Below are 24,067 nucleotides of genomic sequence, written 5' to 3' on the forward strand. Positions count from 1 at the left end.
GCAAAAGAATCTTTAATATAATCAAAGAAGATTATTACAATACACGTGTTTTTTTATCTATTCCTTCAAATCGTATACATAAGCCGCCAGAAAGTCGCAATTGGGTGGACATCTCACACTCAATTCTTTTAAATATATATATATAAGATGAAAGAAGAAAAAAATTAATAAATAAATAAAACACATATCCTATATATATTGTTCTCTTATTTAGCATCAGCAGCATAAGCATATAGCTGCTATATTAATTAAGGAAAATGCTAGTGGGTTTAATTATTAGTGGCTAGTGCAAGTAAGCTTGGAACAATGCCTTCGTCGTGGCAGCAGAGGAAAGTGGTGTATTTCTCCATGTAGTGGTGACACTCAGGACACTTCATGTTTTCTGGGATTTTTCCAGCATAGTTTGAGAACTCAAAGCGGCAACAAGGGTGAGAATCACCACGAAGCGCAGCAACATAGTTTTGAAAAGCAATGTCAAAGCCCTGCAGTGCCACCTTTTCTTTCCATTGTTCATACTCAAACAAGGCAGGCCAGAGAATGTTTCCATGCTCATTAACCAACACACTAGACCCTCTGCTAAGCACTGCCCACGAACCCTCTCTGTCAAAACTAAGCACCCTCTTGATTTGTTGCATCACAAGGTCGTGTTCCTCATCCTTGCCTAGCTGAATCTTTGAGTACAGCATGCTCTCAAGCCTGGTCCAAAAGAACCATATTGTGGCTGTGTCTTGCCAGCAGGTACTGAGTTTTTCCTGTACAATGTTCGTTATCACTCGCTTCACTTGCTCCCTTTTTGTGGCTTTTCCTACATACACCATCTCTAAGGGTATGCGTGTAGCCGCTGCAACTGCTTTTGCTTCCTTTGTAAATTTCCGAATCCACTCCATGTCATCGCCTCCATACAAGAAAATGTATTTTCCTTCTTTAATCTGTTCAATGAAAAAGAGGGAAATGTGAATTACTATAATAAATCCTTATTATCCAAAAAATTTAAACTATTAGGAAATAGTTAATTTAATTATATAATCATTATTCTAACATTTTTTTTTTCTTAAAGAGTATGTTCGCACGAACACACACACACATATATAATTACCCAGTTCAATATGGTTGTGTCAATGCCATCCACCAACAGCTCAAGCCTCCAAGCCTCTTCTCTCCAAAGAACTTCTTCTCTCAACGTAGTGAAAGGGAAAGCATGGCTTCCCCAAATCCACATCATGTGAATTGCATTGGGGGACACCACTCTCCCTTGATGGTCTAGGACTACAAGGATAGGCTTGTTCCTGAAGTGCCACTGCTCCCTGATGAACTTGACAGATGCCTTTGATATTATGGAAGGGTGGTACACTGAGTACCATGTCATTGGAGCCTGCAACACTTCAAAATACCTTTGCTTGACATCAGTCAATTGGTCAACAATGGGGATCCACACAACCTCATACGGACTCTGAAGCCTCATTTCATGGAGCCTAGACTCGTTATAACTCTGTTCAAGAACTGACAGCTCATCTTGGGTGATATCTAGACTTGAAATGAGCAATAACACATTCTTCCTCCTAAGAACATCAAGGTTAACCTGGTTTTCCCAAAATGAAACAGCCATATATAAATAATCATATAACTAAATATACTATCACAACTTAAAAATTAAGACCAAGTATATAAATGCAATGTGCAGATAGTAGAAATTGTAATGTTGTTAATTGTGCAATATTAATGTTAATGATATGTGTTAGAAGAGCTGACCCTTCTCTTGGTGGTACCATCAACAAGTGCTAGCACATCATCCCTAGGGCAAATCAAGGCCTTGAGAACTCTCATGTTGTCAATGTGGATCATTTTGAAGAGTTCGACAAGCATTTCATAAGATTCAACATCCTTCCTCTCCTCTGTATTGAATAGGAGAATTTCAGTATATATAGGTGGTATCTTATGTAACAGAAATATGTCAAGTCCATGTATGTACAAAAGAGTGTTGTACTAATTGTATGCAATTGTATAAGATACTTTTATGCATTCATTTCTAAATATGGCATTGCATGGTCTATAACGCATCATAAAACTGGCTTACCAATGTATCGAACACATTCCTCCATCTTCTTCTTGAGATGTTCAAGTATGGTTTTGAGCTTGTGGGTAAGGGTGGATAGCTCCCATGCTTCTGAGGTGGATAACGCAAACCTGCAATCAATATCCATTTTGCAATGTTATTGTTAAATGCCTTACAAACATTTTAGTATTTACACTACTTATAAAACAGTTTAGATCTCTTTGTTATCAGTGTGTAAATCAATTACAATATACAAAAAATTTTAAGAAATGCAATAAACCTTTTATAGGATATACAGGGTCCTTTTGGATTGAACTTATTTTTGTTGAAATTGAAAACAGAAAACACTGTAGCAAAATAATTTTTAAATGTGTGAATAGTGCTGTGGGACCCATTTTTAATATTTTTTAATAAAATAGTTGTGGGTCCCACGTGAACTGCTACAGTTGGTGAACAGTGTGCATACTGTTCATTAACAATATATTTTGTCTCTAAAAGCGAAAAAAAAAAAAAAAAAAGGTGAAAGAACAAACGCAGCTTTCAGCCTAATTCAAACGGGTACACAGTATCTAAATTTAAGGATTTGCATGAGAATTGTAAATTAGGATGGAGAGGAAAAAGCCATACTCGTAACCCATGTTAGTGAAGCTAGAAATCTGAGATGCGCAGGCCACAATACTCCTGATAGTCCAATACACAGCAGTTGGAATATGGATCATGGCTGAGGCTAATGCTGGTACGTCCGTTGTGATATAAATGGATGGTAGATCTTTAAACTCAATGACACACCAAGTCACTTCTAATATGGTCCTGATTAGATCATTAAGTGCATCAAACCGGGGTTTCAGTGGGACAGCGTGCTCAATGATGCCAGGCACTTGTTTCAGGATTGCCATTGCCTTGGCAAGTTGGTTTGTCGAGTAAATCTGTGCAAGAAGCCAGAATTCTCCATAGTTCAATCCAAATGCCGCTAAGGCCAGCACCAACTTAGCGTCCCATCCATAGTGTGATACCATGTTACATATTGCCACTGTGGTTTGGTGTGCATCTGTGCCACCCAAAGCCTTGTATGCAAGCTGAAAATCCATTTATATACCGTTACAAACAGTTTAGGTAGACGTACAATTGTTTTATAGACCTATTGTTTTCAAAAACTTTAGGAAAAAAAAATTAAAAATAAAATAAATAAATAAATAAATAATAAATAAAACTTTTAATTTCTATTATTATGTTGATGTAAATATAGATAGGGCAAGATTTTGTAATCGTGATTTGTTATAACCTCGCAGGCAATTCGGTCAATGGTATATGACAGAGCTTCCAGCATGGCAAGAAAACTCGTATGGAGGGACTTGTCATCAAAGCCTGAATCAAGGTATGTTTGGGAACCCTGTACAAAAACACAAGCAATAATTAGAAAATGAAAACAAAGAATATACAACTGGATGCTTTCAATTCAATTAAATTACATATATAGATTTCCAACCAAAAAATTACTTGTATACATATATATCTGCTGCATCATGCTTGATGGTGTGAACTCGCATATGTATAAACTTATAAATGAATGTGATAAAGATTATAAAAATATGATTGGTATAACTTAAATAATGTAATAAATGAATATTTGTACCATTTTTTTTATTGGCAATACATTAGTTTGTAAGGCTTATTTAATGTAGTAAAATCTGTAGTATTATACCGTTGTTAAGAGGGTCTCTGGAGTGAGAGTGGCACGTCTAAGAATGTCCTCAACAAGGCGAAGAAGGGGTTTAACATCAACGTCTCGGCCATCTGGAGTATGGGATCCCAGAATATGACTGACCAGCGCATTGTCATCAGACATCGTAAGCATGCTTCGGTCACCTCTGATCAGTTGGTGCGTGGCATTAGGTGCCAGCTTGCTGAGTAGGGTGGATGGCTGCAAAGAACCCAGTGGGGTGGGTCGTTGCCAAGCCCCAAGATTGGTTTGTGGGTCGGGTTGCTGATAAGGAACAAGGCTGGTTTGTTGGTTGGATGGCTGAAATGGAACTTGTTTGGTTTGTGGGTTTGGTTGCTGCACTGCACCATAATTGGTTTGTGGGTTTGGTTGCTGCAATGCATAATTGGTTTGCGGGGTTGGCTGCTGCAGTGCAAAATTGGATTGTGGGTTAGGTTGCTGCACTGCACCATAATTGGTTTGTGGGTTGGGTTGCTGGTATGTACCAGCTGGGTTGCTGGTTTGCTGCACAGAACCCAAGTTGGAAGTTGGCTGCAAAGGACCCAATTGTTGGCCAGGTTGCAACAATGGAGTAGCTTGTAATAGCACATTGCTAGCTTGGCTTGGTTGCTGGGCAGGAGTTGTGGCATTTGGTTTCTGCACAGGACCAGTTACTGCCTTGGTATCCATGTTTCAGAAAAACAACAAAGCTAAAGAAGGTTGGATACTCTTGGACAAGGGTAATGGGAGAGAAGATTTGCTTGTGTGTTTGACCTCAGTTTTGGCTGGCCTTTATATAACCATGAGAAAAGGAATAAAGCCCAGCTAGCTGCATCAACTTCCTTGCTTCCATTGCGGTTAAAACTAAACGTTATGTGGAAGCTTTAGCTTTTGTGGCCCCAAGTTGTCTCACCATCTTTTGTCATGATCCGGAATTAGTAACATGAATGAAGGTGGAACCAAATCTGGATCTAGAGCATTTCGGGTTATGGACCATTTTACCATGGGTCTAACGCTATCTTACATTTGATTATTACTCATTGATTACATATATGTGTGTGCACGAGCGCACACGACTTGTTTTTGGAAATTGAAACATGCAAATATATATTAGAGCGCGCGCGTGTAGTTACAAAACAAAAACTTGCTTTTGGAAATTGGAACATGCAAATATATATTAGAAAATCCAAAACGACTTGCAAATAATATGATATGACATGAAATTAGCAGATTATGAGTTGAGGTTTGACGGGTTCATGTCCTATTTGAGTTAACATAATTGATCCATTTAATAAATGTGTCAACTAGTCCATTTAATAAATGTATTGTGTTTGTATTCAATTCATAGAATCTGTTTAACCTGTTTAACTAATCACCACCTTAAACTCAAACGTTAATAATTTATCTCCAAATTTATGAGGTTAATCATAAATACTATAAAAGTAATGCAAACCCCAATATTTTTTTTTTAAAGTCAAGTACAGGTATGAACTCTTCTTATGTTATTTTCTTCTCCTCTACTTTGTTAAAAACAAAATTTTATTTTATGGTTTTTCAAGTTTTTTTTTTTTTTTTTAATTCATACATGAACTACCAAATTAAACTCTCTTTAGCTATTTTTTACAAGATAAAAAAGTTTGCAATAATTGAAATTATTTTTTTGAATGTAACCCATCTTTCTTTTATATTTCTCTATTGTTTAGTTATATATTTTGTGTTTTTTTTTTAATGGTTTCTAAGTAGTTTTATTTTTTTGCAGTATCTGAAACTGTTTGATAAATTTTTTTTAAGTCATTGCACATTCAAGCAATGGCTTCTTCATCAAATTGTAACACAAATTGAAGTCATACAAGAGAAAATCATGCAATGGTGTAGTTTTTTTAATCAATTTAAGATTTTATAAAATTATTTTAGTCAACCTTACAAATAGCGACTAGTACTCTTAATCTCTATCTTTATTTTTTTTAATCTATATATATATATATATATATATATTTGTTGTTGTTGTTTATAGCTTTATATTTGACTCCTTCCTCTCTTTTTTCGTCAAAATGTATATTGTGAGTTTTAGCTTAAATTAATTATTAAACTAATTAAGGCTCGTGATATATATGTGTGTGTGTATTACAATATGTTAACAACAAATTAATAAGTTTGTTACAAAATAGTTTGTCTTTATTAAAAATAAACCTAGCAAATTCTCTATCACAAGTGGTGAGCTAGATATTAAAATTAACATAATAAGTATTTGTGCAAATAACACCTTAGGACTCAAATTAATAACAGTAAATAAGAGGAAAATAAATAATAAGCACACACAAAAAACACAATAATTTACGTGGTTTAGCAAACTGCCACCTCCATGGACAACAACAACAACAACAACAACAAAAAATCACTATAAAATTAAGGAAATACAATAGTGCATAATAACACTATTAAGAAACCCAAATCTCACTTACATCCTAACTATCAATTTATGCAGTTGTTAGGTTATTAGAATTCATCTCTCTACACACGACTGCACTTAATACTATATATATAGGATAATTGTCATAATTTTCCTTTTTTTTTTAATTTTGGATAAATTTTTTTTGAAAACATAGATTAGTAGGATGGTGTCTTGTAGGCATTTTAAGTGGAGTTGGAGTATATTTTTATTGGTTGTCCTCAAGTTTTTTCTCGTTTAACTTAAGATTTATGTGTATTTCTAGATATTTTTTAATCATATAAAAGTCAAGTCCAAAGGAGGGAAAAATCTTATAAAGCGTGTGTTCAGAGGCTCTTTTATTTATTTTATTTTTTTGGTAAAGGTTAATAATTTGTATCTATTATAATTTAGAAATATATTTTATTTTATTTTTATAAAAATAAAAATAATAAACTTTAGAGATAAGCAGTAACTGTAATTTCTTTTTTGAATGTGAAGGGAAAAAATCCTAAATTTTAGGAATTCTTTTTTTGAATTCAAAATGAAATTTGTTATTTGACATTTATGACCTTATTTCTAAATGAAGTTGCCCTTCATTTATGAGGGTATTTTTGAATCACATAATAGTCTTTTTTTTTTTTTTTTTTTTGGGAGGAACAATGACCAACTTGGACTTGGCAATACATGCCACACGGGTTAACATCAGTGGATTGGTAATTGGTTGGTGCTAATTATCGGCACAGTAGTTCAGCTAGTCAGCTTTTGTCACGGAAACTTGGAAGATAGATTTTGTTGTTTGTTCTTCTTCTTAATAAATTTTAGAATTAGCGAAAGAAAATGGTGTAGTGCATGGTGGGCCTACAGATTATTATTATTATTATTTTTTTTTTTTTGATATGAAAGAGAAAATAAATATTGTTCAAATTATAGTTTGCCATCCGAATAAGTTATGGAAAATGCTATAAAAAATTTTGTATTTCTCTTAACATGGCTCAATATTGCTAAACTGCTTCCTTTTAAAAATATTTTATTTTAGGGTAAATTACAAGGTTAATCCTTATCTTTTACATCATATTTCAATTTAGTCTATAATCTCTCAATTGTGTCAATTTGGTCTCTAACTTTTTAATACCTTGTCATTTTGGCCTCTACCGCAATCTCTTAGGTGGAAAAGTCTGATATATCAAATAGAATAATAAAAAATCAATTTACTCGCCACACATCAAATGCCAACCGTCAAACAAAATAATAATAAAAATTAAAATTCCCCTCACTCTCACGCTCACGCTCTGTATGCCTAATAACTCTCACGCTCATCTTAGGTTTACTAATTTGGAGATTTGGGTTTGGGGGTTTTGGAAAGGTGGATTTTCATATGGGGTTTGGGTAATTGTTTATGGTTTCTACTTTCTATCCTCTTTTTGTCAGTAGTCATAATAGAAATCGTGTATAAAAGTTAGAAATATGGATTTATGAATCTACTAGTTGTATATTTAGGCACATGGGAGATTCGACTATTTTGGTGCTCTAGAAGATAATGACCAAATGATATCATCTAAATCATTATTACTAAAACAACAAACCTCTCAATTGCTTTAACACGAGTGCTCTCATGCTCTAGAGCATGTCACTACAAGAAACTTGATTTGTTTCGACCCACATTTTTCGAGGGTTCACAAAACACCATGGAAATAAATGCTAATTAATGTGCCAGGCCTGATTTAAAGCAACCTTATTTTGTGGGTCACAAATTTTTAGAAGAATCCTTGAAATAAACTACTCCATACCACCGATATTTTAAATAAAAGCAGGCAGTTTTTGCTCTCCCGCGTGAGCTGGCTTCAAGTATCTACCTTTTTTCAACGCAACCCTAACCCAACCCTTAAAATAGATATCTAAAATAATTTCATCCCTTGAGATAGATAGAGAGGTATATTCCCATTTTTTAAAAAAAAAAAAGATAGAGAGGTATAAACACACATTTTCGTTCTCTCTCTCACACTGTAGTCATTTTCCATTTTCGTTCAGAAAACTCTCTCAGAAACTCAAATATCAGAAAATTCACTCTCTCACAAACTTCCATTGCTTTTGTACTTTGAATATCGGAATCTGAATCAGCTTCCACAACAAGCTTTTCTCTCTCAATCACTCAGAGACTTATATCCGATTCTATAGGTACGATCTTCTACGGCTTTTCATTTCATTGCATTTCTATAGATTTACTCAGAGAAATTGTTTGCAATGAATAGGCTTTGTTTGAGTTTTTATTTATTTAAAAAGTTATATTTATTTCAATTACTTTGAAATTCTAGCTCAATTCGTTAGCTTTGTGGTGGAATTTGAGCTCGATTAAATTTCTTTGGACTCGTTTAGAATCTGTTTGGTTGTTGAGAAATCGTAGGAAAATAAATGAGTTTATATTGTATCGGTTTTGTTGAGATTTTTTTTGTTGAAAATTTTTAGTTTTTTAATTTTTTTTAATTTTTATAATTTTATTGTTGGTGTTTTCAATTGGTAAATTTTCTAGCTCGAATCCCTAACCGTTAACTTGTGCTGAAATTTGAGTTCTATTAAATTTCTTTGATTCATTCGAGAATCTATTTGGTTGTCTAAAAATTGTAGGAAAAGAATGATGTATTGGAGAGGATTTTGGGATTGAATTGGCTTTGTGTGTGTGTATATATTCAATTGCTTAAATTTCTAGCTTAAATTGTTACTTTGTGTTGGATTTTGAACTCGGTTATCTTGTTCATTCTGGTTTGATTTGAGCTTAAATTATTGGTTGATTTTGCTATTGGATTTTGGATGAAAAATAGTAAGTAAAGCTTGAATTTTTAGGTTCTATGTGGAAAGATTAAGTCCTGGAATTTGATCTAGATCTTGAATTTCTATAGCTAAGGATTTATTGCATTATTCAGATCTACTCACTCGATGATGATTTTGGGTTTTAATGATAGTTCAAAATGGAAGTATTCAGGGCTTTAGATTGTGAATTTTGAATCTTTTAAGGATGATAAAAAGATCTTTCGGTACTGTTCTTTATAGCCAGATTCTTCAGATTAGATTGATGTTATTTATACTTCAGTGACTTGATGTGAGAATTCGTGTGCTTTGTATTGCCAATGTGCTATTAGTAATGTCTTTGATTGTGTTTGCAATGCCTTTTTCATGTGGAGGTTCAAACCATTTATGCAAAAAGAACCTGCGGGGCTTGAAGGCCATTCGCTTGATTGATCATAAAGGACTAAGAGGCATTGGGAGAGGAACAATAACTTACTGCTTGTGTTATAGTAGTAAGAATTCATATTGCACTAGGAATTTAAAAAATACAATATCTATCATGTCTATTGTAATATATAATGTGCAACTCAGGTTTTTCACTCTACCATACTGCACTGGTGATTTGGCTGAATGAAGTCCTGTTTAATTCATTTGAGTCAATCCATTGGTTTCCAGATGGGAGCATCCAAGCTTGTACAAACCCTCTTGTCTCAAGCACATGGAGGAGGTACTACTTAGTTGGAACCAAATCTATTTCTCATTAAGGATCAGCTGTAATATAGGTTTCCCCAATGGATACATTGATTTCTCATTAAGAAGACAATTCAAATCGGATAATACAGTTACGTAAGCTATTTCAGTGCAAGTAGATTTATATGCATTCTATTTCTCTTTATAAGTTATTGTGCATGTTTTCTTAAGTTATTTGATTGTACTTATGATATTAAATTATAATTTTTTTAGGGAGAGTCTGAAGCTCATTCATCATTAGAAATTCTATTTCACAAAAATATGGCTTTTAGCTACTCAATTTGAGATCCGGCAGTTAAATCTCAAGGCTGCACTACAGATCCTACGCAATGCAATTGGAAAAACTCCTAAAGATAAGGTAATTTACTGGTTGAGTTTAAGTATGTACTATAGCATATTTTTCTGGAATGGAAGATTGCACCACCAAAATTAGTTTTGAGGGAGTTCTAAAGTGTCTAGATTAGATTATGAGAATGTATTATCATAGTGACGAAATAACAATTCCTTCAAACCTTTGGGGCACAAGCAACAAAAACTATTGGAGGCATGTCGTGTCATAAATTTTGGAAAATTGTCCTTTTCCCTTTTTATCAACGTAAATCTAAAATTTACTCTCTATCGGTTGCCAATTATGATCTGCATCGTGGTTGTTGTTGTTTACTCTGTATGGGTGTATTAATCTAGTTAATATGTATACTTTGCATTTTATGGCCAGCCAAAGGTTATTCCATCTACAAAAAAGACCCCCCTTTGAATGTCATACCTTCCCTACCAGAGAATGAGTTCAAGAAGTTTAATACAATGTTTGAATTTTCTGCCTCTTGATGTCAATTTTATTACGAATCATGCTTCAGAATTTTCTGTGTCTTGGTTCAAGCTTGCCAAACAGTGTAAGATAAGTTTTGGTGGTATTCCACTTGAATGGAACACATAATAGTCCTAATATCAGTTATTTTTTCTGTTGTGGTATTAGGCAAGATAGTGGTGTCCTTGGCCATTACTGAGGCAGCTTATACGCCCATGTTGCACTCTCGCATTTTTACCGAGACTGAAAAGTACTGTGACCAGGAATTTACCACTTGCAAGGTATTTAAAACTAATATTTTATCAATTTACCTTCGTAAATTTATACTCTTTTTTTTTTTTTTTAAATTAATTGCAGGAGGATCAGCCATTGTTTGTCCAATTTTGTGCAAATGATCCAGACATTTGTTAGAGGCTGCAAAGAGAGTGGAACCTTTTTGTGACTATGTTGACATCAATTTGGGGTAATAATTTCTTTTTTGTCTTTTCACTATTAGTGCCGTTATATAAGGTTGTTGTGAATTATACATCTTTTGCTGCATTGAGATTTATCTTTGTTCTGGTTGGCTAGTAGATTTACTTGTGTTTCATCTGCAAAGGTTGTATTCCAATTTCTCTCTTAATGTGTTTTTTCCCGAACTTCTTTATTAGTGTGTTTCATACAAAAATACCTGCACATGCTACATGTTGTTCTCCCTTTTGAAAGCTTCCGTGAAATATTGTTCCAACTGAATTTGTTTCCTCATTGTACTAAGTGATATTAATAAGAAAGTGGAACCAATATGTTGTCACCTAATAGACAATGATTAAATTTCATAACCTAAACTTGCATTTTACAGATTTTTGATTTATAGAAATAACTCAAGGAAAACTTTGAGCTCTTGCTATTTGAAAGAATATAGCTTTCGTCTCCACTTTTCAAATTTTATGCACTTGATCTATAATAATTTTCTTGGTAGTGTGAGAATATAGTTAATGGGTTAGCCTAAAAGCTACTATGGATCAGTTCATTATTGCTTTTATCATTACAAATTTTAGTTGCTCTGTTGAGTTGTATCACCTCACAATCAGCCCAATCTAGTAGTGATCACTAAGGTATGAAGATCATCTCAAGCTAGTCATTGTTTTAGTACTATTGGATAAATTTGGAATGACTTGTTGAGCTATTGGTACTAGTTTGCTATGTGATATTCTGTTCCTTTAGTCTGATTGTGAAATTTTCATTTTTTTTTTTTTTTCAGGTGGCTTTGCTGTTAATTTGGGTTGCTGATATAAGGAAACATGTGAAGAATTTAGAATTTGGGAAGGGTCATGTATATAAAGCTGTGCATGTAACCGATTTTTATTTCCTTTCATCAACTTTGGCCTTATATAGGATGTATTAGGGTTTGTTCTGTTCACCTACTACCATGATAGATTGTGCAAAGAACCTTGTTTTTACAATTTAAAACTCTTGCCCCTGTTGACTATTGAATTAGATCATATAAATATTGATCGGGTTAATTTGACTTTTGGTATCATATAAATTCATACAATTATGAATTTTTGTGTATGTGTATGTATATATATATATATATATATATGTTTGTGCATGATTGTGGTTTTTTTTTATTTTTTTATTAAATAAAATAAAATCTTGTTTTGAGGGTCAAGAGACCCCTTAAATAACCTTATTTATCAAGGGTTGTAGATATAATTTTTTTAAACCTTGGTAAAAGGTTATTTAAGGGTCTCTTGACCCTCAAAATAAGATTAGAGCACTTATTTTAAGGGTCACGAAGGCCGTTAAAATTTCTTTTTCGACAGTATGTATTTCGAAGGTTCTCAAGGGTCAATTGGACTCTTAAAATAATTTTTTTCAACGGTTTTTAATACTTTTTTTAAGGGTTTTGACCCTTGAAAAAAGTCAAATTTGTTGTAGTGTGTGGACGCAGTAGGTGTCTTGTAGTTTATCACTTGCAAGAGGTGGAGTGACCTCCATTGAGTGAGGTCGTGTTTTTCCTTTATTTGTCTTGTCCTGTTTAGGTAGCATGTTTCACCGATTCAATTCCACACAAAGGAGGTAAAGTGTGGAAGGAGAGTTAATGGTTGAGGAACTTGAGAAACTCTAGAATAAGCTCTCTTTTACTAAGTTGGAGGATGAAGATATAGTGCTTGGGAGTAGTTGCACGAGGGCTGCCAGAGAAATAGGGAAAAACTGTGTAGTGATGAAGATTTTGGTGCATAGAAGCATCAATTTGGAAGCTCTGAGAAAAACCATGAGGATGCTATTGAAACCAAATAAGGGAGTCCAAATCTCTAAAATAGAGGAGGATCTCTTTCTGGTGGAATTCAACGACAGGAAGGACAAGAAGAAAGTCTTAGACCTATGCCTGTGGAACTACGACAAACAGCTGGTCCTCATCCAAGAGTTCGAAGGGGAATTAACACCAAAAGAGATAGTTTTGAAGTGGTCTCCATTTTGGGTCCAAATCTTCAATCTTCCTTTAAAGAGCAGAATGAAAGAAATGGGATGGGCAATTGGGTTGAAGTTAGAAGAGGTCTTGAAGGTAGATGTGCCAAAATCCGAGGTGATAGGCCAAGAATGTATTGACCCCTTATGATAAATTAACCAATTAATTAGCTAAGTTAATTAATTAGGTCAATTAACATGCAATACGCATGGTAGCACAAACAAATCACCAACTAAGTTAAATGCAACGGAAAAATAAATTTGACACGGTGATTTGTTTACAAATGGAGAAAATCTCTAAGGCAAAAACTTCACCGGGTGAATTTAAGGTCACCACTCCCGAAAATCCACTATTATCAAAATAAGCGGTTACAAGTAAAAAAATCCTAATACTTTATACCAACCTATAGTTGAACCCTTATCCCAATACCCAATTGGACTTGTAATGTAATGACTATCTCTCCTTTCAATGCACGGCTCCAAGTATGTGACTAACCAATCGATGTACGGATTCCAGTACGTGACTGACACACCAACTTGAGAAGGATGTTGGTTGCAAAATTCTTCAATTCATCCACATGATGAAGATCAAGAAGCTCCTTGGTTACAAAACCCTACGGCGTACAAACGCAACAGCTTCTTCAAGAGAAAGATGAACTAGAGCAAATTGTGTCCAGTCACAATATATATGCATGAATAAAACCTTTGCATCAAGTTTCATTAACTAAGACGGCCCTTAAAATAATTCTTATATATGTCTAAAGTTGTGAGGAAAAAAAAAAAAAAACCTAAACACATAACTTGGAAGCTTTCTTCATTCAAATCTTGGCTTAGTCCCAAAAGTCACCATGGTAGGCTGAAGTGTTGCTATACTTTCTATGGCACATCTAAAAAGACTAGCCCTGAGGTATTCGGTAGCTCTTCAGCCATTTGTTCTAATATGGCGTGAAGACCATGTTCAAGCATGTCAGTCATAGCTTCGTTGTTATTCTGTGCTTAAACTTCATAGCTGTTTCTAGCATATCTCTCACTATGCTCGTCAATTTGCTTGAGAATATTTTGTTTTAAACCTGCTTAAATTGATTACTAGTTTGATGCCTTAGTTCGAGTTTTGAAATGGTTGATTATGGGTTCGTGGTGGATTATTTGACTTCGTACTTAAAGGGATGTGGTTCGATATTACCTCAATTAAGATGAGTTCTGATGCTCAATAGAGGAAATGCAGGTAATAATGAAATATGGAAAGCAAGTAAATAAAATCCTAAGTTATCAAGTATCTCTCCAAGTGAAATATAATGCTAATGATTTCTCAGAAGCTAAGTTATCAATAAGTACACTAAAATTGATTGCAAGAAAAATAAATCAAAGCTTAGGCCGCCTAATAATTAACAGATCGAAGCCTAAGTTATCATACTAGACATCAAATTGGTTTAAAGGCGAAGCATTATGAATCAATTAAGACAAACAACTAAAAACTTAAATCAAAGTTCACTAAACCTGTATAATGGAGATTAACCACTTTAAAAAGCCATAAGGAAACACTTAGAAGTATGAACACCTCACAAAGCCCTAAGAATTACGAGAGAACCTCCTAGCCTCCTAGGAACTAATATTTCAATTATCTGCGTAAAATATGTTCTTCAATGGAGTGTGGTGGTCCTTTCTCATTTTAGTTCTGGTGACTCAAGGCATACAACAATTCTAGTGAGCCAACTATAGAGGAGTTACATTCCTCCCTCAAAACATCCAGTGAGCCAACTAGCCTAGTGCTGTTATAGTCGTGGTGGAAGGCTTAGCATCACCATCTTCTGAGTACCACATATTCATGTTTTATAGTGCAAAAAAATATTCATGTTTTAGTGCAATTGTAATTAGAAACATATGCCAATGATACAATGGAGGATTAAAGTTTACTTGTAATTTTTTTTTGAATCCATTCGTACTTAGTTTCAGCAACTCTGACATTCTAGAAAGAAGCAGTTAATGGTGAGTTGCAATTAGTAAAAAAAAAAAAAGCCCAGCCATATGTTTCTCCGTCTTCATCTATCTACTGACATCTTATGTTCTCTTTGAAATTAAAAAACCCTGGTTTTTTTTGGTGTTCCATCCAGTCACATTTATGCTTCCCAGCTCTGTGATAGATCAGTACAAGGTTTCAAGCTCGTTAATTTATTAAAAATCTGTGTTATCAAGCCAATACCAATAACAAACAAAAAATACATGAAGAAATTTTTACTGGCTGGAAGACAAAACATTGTTGGATTTTCTTATCACAAAAATAGTTGTGCAGTTTGCACTAGTGGACCATTTGAGAGCTGCAAAAATGGGCAGCAGAAAACTCAAGCAAACCTCATAGCAAGTAATTCTCTTCAATGATTAGCCATCAAAAAGAGTTCTAAAGTCATCAATAAGGGAATAAAAAACAAATGTATAAAACACTTTCAATGTCTTGTCCAAATGACTGCTTCAATAGAGGTTAGGGAAGACGAACAAGAAGAAATCCCAACTAGTCATCAACCAAAGAATCCACACTGCAAGACAGATGTGGAAAATACCAGAACGGGTAATTGCCTAGGTTAAAATCTGGCATACGTTTTGCTTGCATGATTGGAAAAGATTTGGGATATCTTATATCCAAGAATTGTACACCGTATTTGTTAGTTGCACTACCAACTTTGTATATGCAATTAGCACATTGTCGGTGACCTTTCCATCTGGTTATGTTGTACAATCCTGAGCCCGTTCTATGACCCAAAAACAATGCTTGATCTCCTAAACTCTGCCACTGAACCCATTGCATCTTTGAAAAATTTAGCTCATAAACTGAATGATAGTCAAATTCAATTATTCCACGATTCATCAGGAGCTGTTCATCAGAAGCCAGTAACCGTAACTGCAGTCGACAATTCAAATCTGCAATGCCTTTTACTTTCAGCAGAGTCACATAAGGATGAGAATTCAGATTTAGTATCCCAATTTCAGCCGACTGGTTAAAACATATACCTTGCCCTTGAAGACAGCTCCATCAATAATCATCCAAGGATTGTGTCTAGGACTGCTGTTAAATTTGTCATTATAATCATATACAGTCCAATGGACGTCTTTGGATCTACGAAACTGGAAATATGGTTGCCATCTACAAAAAGCTATGAGTACAAACTCTGGCAAAGGCGTAGCTAAAGCAGCAAGGATGAAGTGACAATAAGTTTTAGGAGGGCTAGGGAAACGGAGTTCATGTCTTTTAAAAGGATTCAGAAGCCAAATTGAGAATCTGTCCTTTCTTCCTTGTCCTTCAGGACCAAATATCCACAAGTGATCCCCAAACATGATTTGCCAATAAGGTTGGGCAGTATTGCCTTGTATAACTTTCGATCAAAGATACTATAGAAGTAACAAGCTCTCCTAGCATGTGTTGATAAGAAGAGAACAAGTGGAGGTTGGGATGCCAAAAAACCTTTTTTATATGTCGCAACATACGACCTCCATGTTCTACAAACACACCCAAACATGAGATAGTCTATAGGCCCTAGTGACTTTGTGATAAGATCAAGCATAGGCTCAGGAAGGTCCGGCCATGGCCTCCAATTATTATACTCATCCAGCTTTTTCTTCTTACTTCTAGGCCCCTTGAGATTTATATCACTTGCCCCTTGCACCACCATGATTACCTACCCACAAAAAGAAAATATGGATCAGATCCTATACATGACACTAATTAAACATCTAACACGTCTACATTCATAACACTATCTAATGTTTCCAACCCAATTTTCCATTTTACAAGACGTTTAAACTTAACAACATATTATGCTATACTTGGAGCCAACATCCATCTTAGAAGATGCCAACCAGTTTGAATGTTTAGGATGACAATATCAGCATTCAGCACCTCTATCAGGCAAATTACTTCAACCACCATATAAAAACATAATAAAGGAATCGCAAGTACACACATATACAAATACTTAAATCATGCTCTGAGGTACAAGTCATAATAAAATAGATTCTATTCATTCAAACATTTCTTCAAACATATAGTACTCATACTTTATACAAGAATACACAGATAATTTTCTCAAGCATGAACCGTTTCTAACACATGACAAATCAACATAATGAAACCCCATATTAATTTGATGATAGATCGTAGTAGAAACATGATCCAAGGCTGTTCATTATTTTGGTACACAACAAAAAGCAAAACTCACCACTCAACCAATGCTTTCGCTGAGATAAAAACTCCACAAAAAAAAATATATATATATATATATATACTTTTAACATAAGACTCAAACATTTCTTACTAATTTTCTTTTGCTTTCCTGCAGTTTCTCGGCTGCCAAACAGAGGGAAAGCCCAATACTTGACATTAAAAAGTTAGAAAATAAGAAATCGGTGAAGTAAAAGAAACGTACCTAAATGGAAGTTGTTTGTGAAAACCAGACGACCACCTAACTTTTTCGGAGTGATGAATGAAGAATGATGATCATGCGGTTTTAACTTTTAAACGACAGTTATTAAGGTCTGGAGATTCAGTGGTTTTGTTTTCCCGCCATTCATTCCACACCTCAAATTTCGATAAACAAAAACGTGATTAAATCGTATTTGTTTCATTAATATGGTTATCATTTTTTTTTTTTTGTATATGTATTAAATCTTTTTTTTTTTTTTTTTATAACTATATGTACTAAATCTGGAGTGTTCATTTATTAATAGGAAATGCTAACGAGAGCCATTAAGGCACTGGTTAAGAATCTAATTAAAAAAAGTTTTGACATCATTTTTATGGGAAATGAAAAAAGCCGTCAAAACATTAATTGCTTATTTTTCTTTTCCCATAAAAACTTTCTTTAATTGGTTTCTTAATTATGGCACTCGTTAGCATTACCCTTTATTAATTAATATTTAGGATAAATTACGAGTTTGGTCCTTAATGTTTACATTTTTCTTCCATCATTTAACGGCATGCATGCATGGCTGCCATGGCCAAGGTAGTGTGCACGTGGGACTACCATGAGCGTGCAACATGCCCAAAGGAGGTTATTTGGGTATGCCGGAATGCTCAAAAAAAGGTTATTTGGGCATATTACTATTAGGGGCTAAACAGAAACATTTGAAATGTTAGAAAATAAATTGACATATAGTGTAAATATTAAAGATTAAATTAATATTTACTAATATTTACTATATTAGTCTATTATATATTATAATATAATATTTTAGTTGATGCAGTATTATAAAAATATTATATTAAATAAAGGATATCTATATTAAATCTTCCAATGTTAAAAATGACAAAAACTTGATAGCAAATTTACCTATACAGTCCATATTGGTCCTATTCGGTCCAACTCAGTCTAATTTGTTTACTTCTGTCTTATTCGGTCCAATTTAGTCCTAATCAGTCCACCTTAGTTCTATTCGGACCATGCAGTCCTATTCAGTCCATTCTATCCATTTTCGTTCTATTCGGTCTTATTCGGTAAACTTTAGTCCTATTAAGTTCATTTTGTCCACTTCTGTTCAATTTGATCCTATTCAGTCCACTTTAGTTCTATTCGGTCCATTTGACTTTTTCAGTCCACTTTGATTCTATTCGGTCTTATTCGGTCCACTTTTGTCCTATTTGGTCCTAGAGGTTATAGTGGCTTCTTTTTCTTTTTTTTCTTTTTTTTTTTTTTTAAAGAGAGTTATAATATACTACTAACCTCACAGCTCAAATCATTTCTTCTCTAGACCCTTAAACACTTTTATGTATGGATAAGTTTCAATTAAACTACAAGACTCTTGATTATAGTGACTTTTTAATGGTAAAAAATAGTTGCTATACTTGACATCAGTCATATATCATGCTTTGTCTGTTACCAATATCATGCATTCTTCCCATGTGTGATTTAAAGGTGATTCACTTACAGATTAAAATACTGAAAAATTGTATATATGAAAAATCCCAATTTACTTACCTCACAAATCTGAACTCTCTCCCCTGATCTATGTAATTATGGAGTCTTTTAACAAATTGACACTAGCATCCTTCTTGCTTAGAAGAAAGCAAAGATATCAGATAAATACTTAAATGAGAAGAATGGAACAAGCAGAGAGGTGTCACCGCGTACTCTCTGCAGATACAAGAGGAGCTAATAATTGATTACTTTTTGTCCTAGATTAATAGGGAAGCATTGTGGATAACCTGGCTTTGAGAGCATCACTAAGTGACATTAGCTCACATCCGTGATGAAAAGAAACTGCCTGCCTGTCCTTTCACTTTCCAAGAATAACTGATCCTGCAAACAAAGAATCTAATTTGGCGTTAACAATAAGTCTAAGACAACTTCTTTTTCTTCTTCTTTCACAAAATTTGGTACAGTCTATTGTGATTGATGCATAATAGAAGTGGTTTTAATGCTAGATCTAAGTGAAAATAATGTTACTCCAATCACAATATGTTATGTCAGCAGTTGAAAAACATAGTGTCCCTAACATTACTATTGGCTTCAAAATTCAGGGAATAATTACAATTTACAAGCATCACTAAACATAGCTATTATCTCATATTAAGGAATTGGTTCTAATCCATATGTCCATATTTTTTTAGCCATTTTTATGATCACATCATTAGTATAACTGTATAAGTATACTTTGAAAATGAATCATGCTCGTAATCTAAGAAGCATGGACATTAACATGAACATGGACATAAGTACAGGATGACACAGTAACACAAGCAATTTTTGAAAATTATAACATGAATTTGCCAGTTTAACATTGATACGATACAGGTACGACGTCCTAAATGAAGTATCCATGCTTCCTAGCTCGTAATACACGAGAAGTAATTGAGGGTCTAATTGAAGCAGCTTTCTGAAAACTGTTCTAACAACACCCTTCTTGCTGTTTTATGATATTCACCTCTCAGCTGTGTGGTTTCTGTAATTCAGGGCTTGGTTTAATTGAGATATAAAAAGAGTGCATCTTAGACAATTAGGACCTACCAAATGGCATTATAGACATTATCTCTAGTTCAACATGGAAAATGGGGTCACAGACATCTATCTGATTACCGTATCAATTTACGGAAGAAGGATTAAAAATATAAATATTTGTGGTGCTGTGGTGTTGGCATCGGAGCCATACCCACCACTTAGTGATTGGTCCACACCCTGAAGTTTTGCGGTTCATTGAAAGAAACTGGACCGACATAGATACGTGACTCTCCACGGTTATCCATATTCAATTTCTTCTAATCTGACTTTTAGTTGGTCAATTGTTGTGGCCCTTGATATTGTTAAATTACAAAGAAAATGGCTCAGCCAATAAATAAACAATTTTAATAAATGATATAATTAAGAATAACTCTGTCTGTATACGTACTTAGTATCATATATTTAGTTCACACGTTCCTTTGAGAGAAGGAGGAGGGTTACAAACTTACAATATAATTAACCCCAAAAGTTTGAGACTAATAAGACTTTATTGTTGTTAATACTATCATGTTCTCTGACAGCGAGTGTTTTTTTTTTTTTTGGATAAGGTCAGTGAGTGTTAAAGCCTTTCTATTAAATTTTTTCCCCTTGCTCCCCAAAACATCGGAACAACATTGTCATTTGCCAATATTGTATGCACCAACAAACCTCTATTGATTTGGTCATTGATACAACGTGGGCTAATAATTAGCATAAAAAATCTTGTATGGAGGAGAAGCATCGCTCACATATTATACAAATACATAGTTCCTTTTACTCAAAAAAAAAAAAAAATACTAGTTCATAATTAACTCTAAAAATGAAACGCTAAAAAATTAGATAAATGAATTTTTATTTTATTTTGTAGAATACAAGTCTATAGAAAGGAAAAATATAATCTTGCATCATCATCATCATCATTATTATTATTATTGTTGTTGTTGTTGTTGTTGTTGTTAATTTTTTAGGAAGGTCTGCATCATCTATATATATATATAACCGAAGCCTCTGCTGGCACCACAATTTTCCACGTCAGCACAATATTTAAAAAATAAATAATAAAAATAAAAATATTATAACATCTCAAAACCCTAGCAACCTTACCCTCAAAACCTTAGCAACCTTACCCCTCTCTCAAGTTAAGAAATATAAAGCCACAGTTTCTGCAAACTCTCTCTCTCTCTCCAAACATAAATATCAAATTCAACCCCTTTAATTTCTCTTTATATTTTTTAGGCTTCTATAGAGTTATAGTGAGTTATGCTGATTTTGTTTTTTTTTTTTTTTTTGTATGTGTATATATGGTCATAATACTACGGTATTCCAAGAAAAGTTTGTGTTTTTGTTAATTGAAGGCCTTAGAGAGATAAGTGTTGCAGTTTGGAACAGCAATACAAAAGACGATTTCATTGGTAGCAGAAAGTAATTACTTTGTCTCATATTTTTGTTTTTTGAATTGATTTTGTGTGCTTTTTAGACCCTTTTGGATCAATTTTGTTAATTGGGTGTTTTTTTTTTTTTTTTTTTTTGATAGGGTCCAATTGGGGAAGGTTCTTTCAAAGGGTTACGACGACCGCACTTGGTATCTGTATACTAATAGTGGGGGGTAAGTGCTAAAAATTACTAACCCTTTTAAGTGTATAATCTGTTTCTAAAATTATTTATAATATTTTGTCCTCCAAAAATTTTATCTCTTTAATTTTATTATATTGTGTTTCTTAAGCTATAGACAGATTTTCTTTATTTCTTATTTTCAATAATAAATCATTTTATTGCAATATCGGTAATTGTTTGAGAAATCCAATATGTTCATATCTTTATAGAAAAGAGAATAGTAGAAGCCAATTTTATTACAACTACTTAAATTGAGTTGACTTAATTCCGTACAATTACAAAGTATAGCATGAAAGATAATGGAATTAATTGTTGTAATTTTTATTTTCTTTCCATGTTTTGAATTTCCATGTTTTTATTGTTGATGAGAAATTAAGGCTCAGTTGCACAATATGTGTAAATTCTTCAGAAGGCTACTTTAAATAGTAAGTCAATGTGCCTCTTACATTTGGGTATTAGTTAGAATTATTTTCAAATGATTCTACCAATAAAAGTGAATGTGTATAAATTTTGTTTAACTATCTTGTGCATCACACGGGTTAGCGACTAGTTTAGAATTAGCTTGCAATCCAATGGACAAAAATATCACTGCTAGAGTTTTACCTACTTTAGAGTAATTAAAGAAAGACACAATTACATGTCAAAAAAAAAAAAAGGGGGGGGGGGGCAATTTAATACATGACTTTACAAAGACTTTACCAGTTAAGTTAACTTATAAAGTCTTTGTATGTGTGTGTGTATATATATAGTTGGAGGTGGAGAATTTAAATTTTGGATGTCCTCATTAGAAACACCAAAATGTGTCAGTTGAGATCTAAGACTATTGACTAGAACAAGTAAGTTATGAGTATGAAAAAATGGTAAGTTACATTTTTATTGTAACTTAACATTTTAACAAGTCTTCAATTAGCGTAGACTATATTTAATATTGATGTAATCAAGAGTCTTATCGTTCAACTAGCACCTTTTAAGATTTTTAAGGGAGATATTAAGGTTCAAATTACTTCTCTCCATAGTGAAAGAATGAAGTAAGAAAGGTCAAAAACAAGACCAGGAGGGGGGGGGGGGATGTAGCATCTGACAACACAGTCTACACATGATAATTTTAAGAGTAAATTGTAGATTACACCCCTAAAATTTTAGGGTATTAGATTTTACACCCTGAAGTTTCAAAATTTGGATTTTACCCTTAGAGTTTGGGGATGTTTGGATTTTACACTCTGACATTTTAGAATTTCGATTTTACCCCTTATATTTTAGGAGTATTTGGCTTTAACTCCCTAAAGTTTAGGGGTATTTGGATTTTAAACCCTAAAGTTTCAAAATTTTGGGGTGTAAAATCCAAACCCCCTAAATTTTAGGAAGTAAAATCCAAATTCTGAAATGTCATGGTGTAAAATTCAAATACTCCAAACTTCAGGAGGTAAAATCTAAATTCTAAAAATTCAGGGTGTAAAATACAATCACTCCCAAACTTTAGAGGTGTAATTTGCAATTTACCCTCATTTTAAATTAAAAGTAAACCCACTAAAGATCCTGTCTTAAGTCTTTTTTCTTTTCTTTTCTTTTTTTCTTTTTCAAATAAGATAATGTCTTAAGTCTTAAATAGTCTTTATGTTAGAATCTTATTCCCTCTTCCTTACGTGTATGTTTGTTTCTTAAAAAAAAAAAACAACATTATAGATACAATTATATTTGTATGCGCCCAAGTCTCGGCTAATGGGCCGACCATGCGATTGGGCTCACAATTTACTTATTATTGTGGTTTTATGGGTTTCCTACAATGGGTAGTCTCTTAGGACAGATAAAAGCTCACAAAGATGGGTTATTTCCCTTGCTGAACACTCTTACTCCTAGTCCTAGGCTTCCTCACTTGCTCTCTCTCCTCCTTAGTCTTTTCCTTCTCTTGTCTAACCCTTTTTTCCCATCCTTTCCTCTTATTTATAGTCTTTCCATAGTGGGTCAATAATGATTACTTTCTGATGACACTCATGTGGGTGGGGCCTATTTTGATTATTCCTGACTGGATTGGACCTCACTTTGGGAACAGGAACTTGGATATTGGAACTAGAGCTAGACGCCGGATAGTGCTCAATAACAACATTCCCCAAGGCACTACCAAGGTATTCAGGAGTGTACCTAAATAATAGCAACTCCAAGGCTCGAAACAGTTCTCGACTAAATCTACCATGCACATTACACCATCTGGGCCCACAATGGGCTAGTAACCGCACACCATGCACAATCAGGCCTATGTAAGATGGGCCAACGAGTGCACACCGTACAATATTCATAACCACTCTAGTCAAAATTGAAATTGAAATATTGTTAATCTCCCATGAATTTAATAATCCCATGTCTATCACGTATTAATCATGAAAAATATGTTATAATTATTTTTAAAAAAATATTTTGTGCATATAAACTTATTGGAAAATAAAGAAATGGGTGAGGGAGGACAAGGCAAGGTAGGGTCATGGGTGCCCTAATGCCCTATTATCTCTTCGAGACAAAAAAAAAA

The 24,067-nt window shown here is 33.8% G+C and overlaps 1 protein-coding gene and 1 long non-coding RNA gene across 6 annotated transcripts; one reads left to right on the forward strand and one right to left on the reverse strand.

Moving 5' to 3' along the window:
• Nucleotides 1–269: 269 nt before the first annotated feature.
• Nucleotides 270–4,442, reverse strand: LOC115971682 (protein SIEVE ELEMENT OCCLUSION B-like). The gene is made up of 7 exons (XM_031091696.1): nucleotides 3,756–4,442; nucleotides 3,336–3,443; nucleotides 2,681–3,129; nucleotides 2,075–2,184; nucleotides 1,750–1,892; nucleotides 1,097–1,579; nucleotides 270–929 (listed from the first exon to the last, which is right to left on the reverse strand). The coding sequence occupies exons 1-7, from the start codon at nucleotides 4,440–4,442 to the stop codon at nucleotides 270–272; spliced, it is 2,640 nt and encodes an 879-aa protein (XP_030947556.1).
• Nucleotides 4,443–8,136: 3,694 nt separating this feature from the next.
• On the forward strand, nucleotides 8,137–12,053 carry LOC115976752. Of its 5 annotated transcripts, XR_004088367.1 has the most exons (7): nucleotides 8,137–8,358; nucleotides 9,360–9,476; nucleotides 9,640–9,805; nucleotides 9,928–10,072; nucleotides 10,688–10,800; nucleotides 10,877–10,982; nucleotides 11,760–12,053. It is a non-coding gene; the product is annotated as an uncharacterized LOC115976752 (long non-coding RNA). The 5 variants fall into 5 exon arrangements; XR_004088370.1 differs by lacking the exon at nucleotides 9,360–9,476 and having other exon boundaries at nucleotides 8,138–8,358; XR_004088368.1 differs by lacking the exon at nucleotides 8,137–8,358 and having other exon boundaries at nucleotides 8,379–9,476; nucleotides 9,640–9,810.
• The last annotated feature ends 12,014 nt before the right edge of the window (nucleotides 12,054–24,067 follow it).

The sequence above is a fragment of the Quercus lobata genome, chromosome 2, assembly GCF_001633185.2.
Source record: "Quercus lobata isolate SW786 chromosome 2, ValleyOak3.0 Primary Assembly, whole genome shotgun sequence".
Lineage (NCBI taxonomy): Eukaryota > Viridiplantae > Streptophyta > Magnoliopsida > Fagales > Fagaceae > Quercus > Quercus lobata.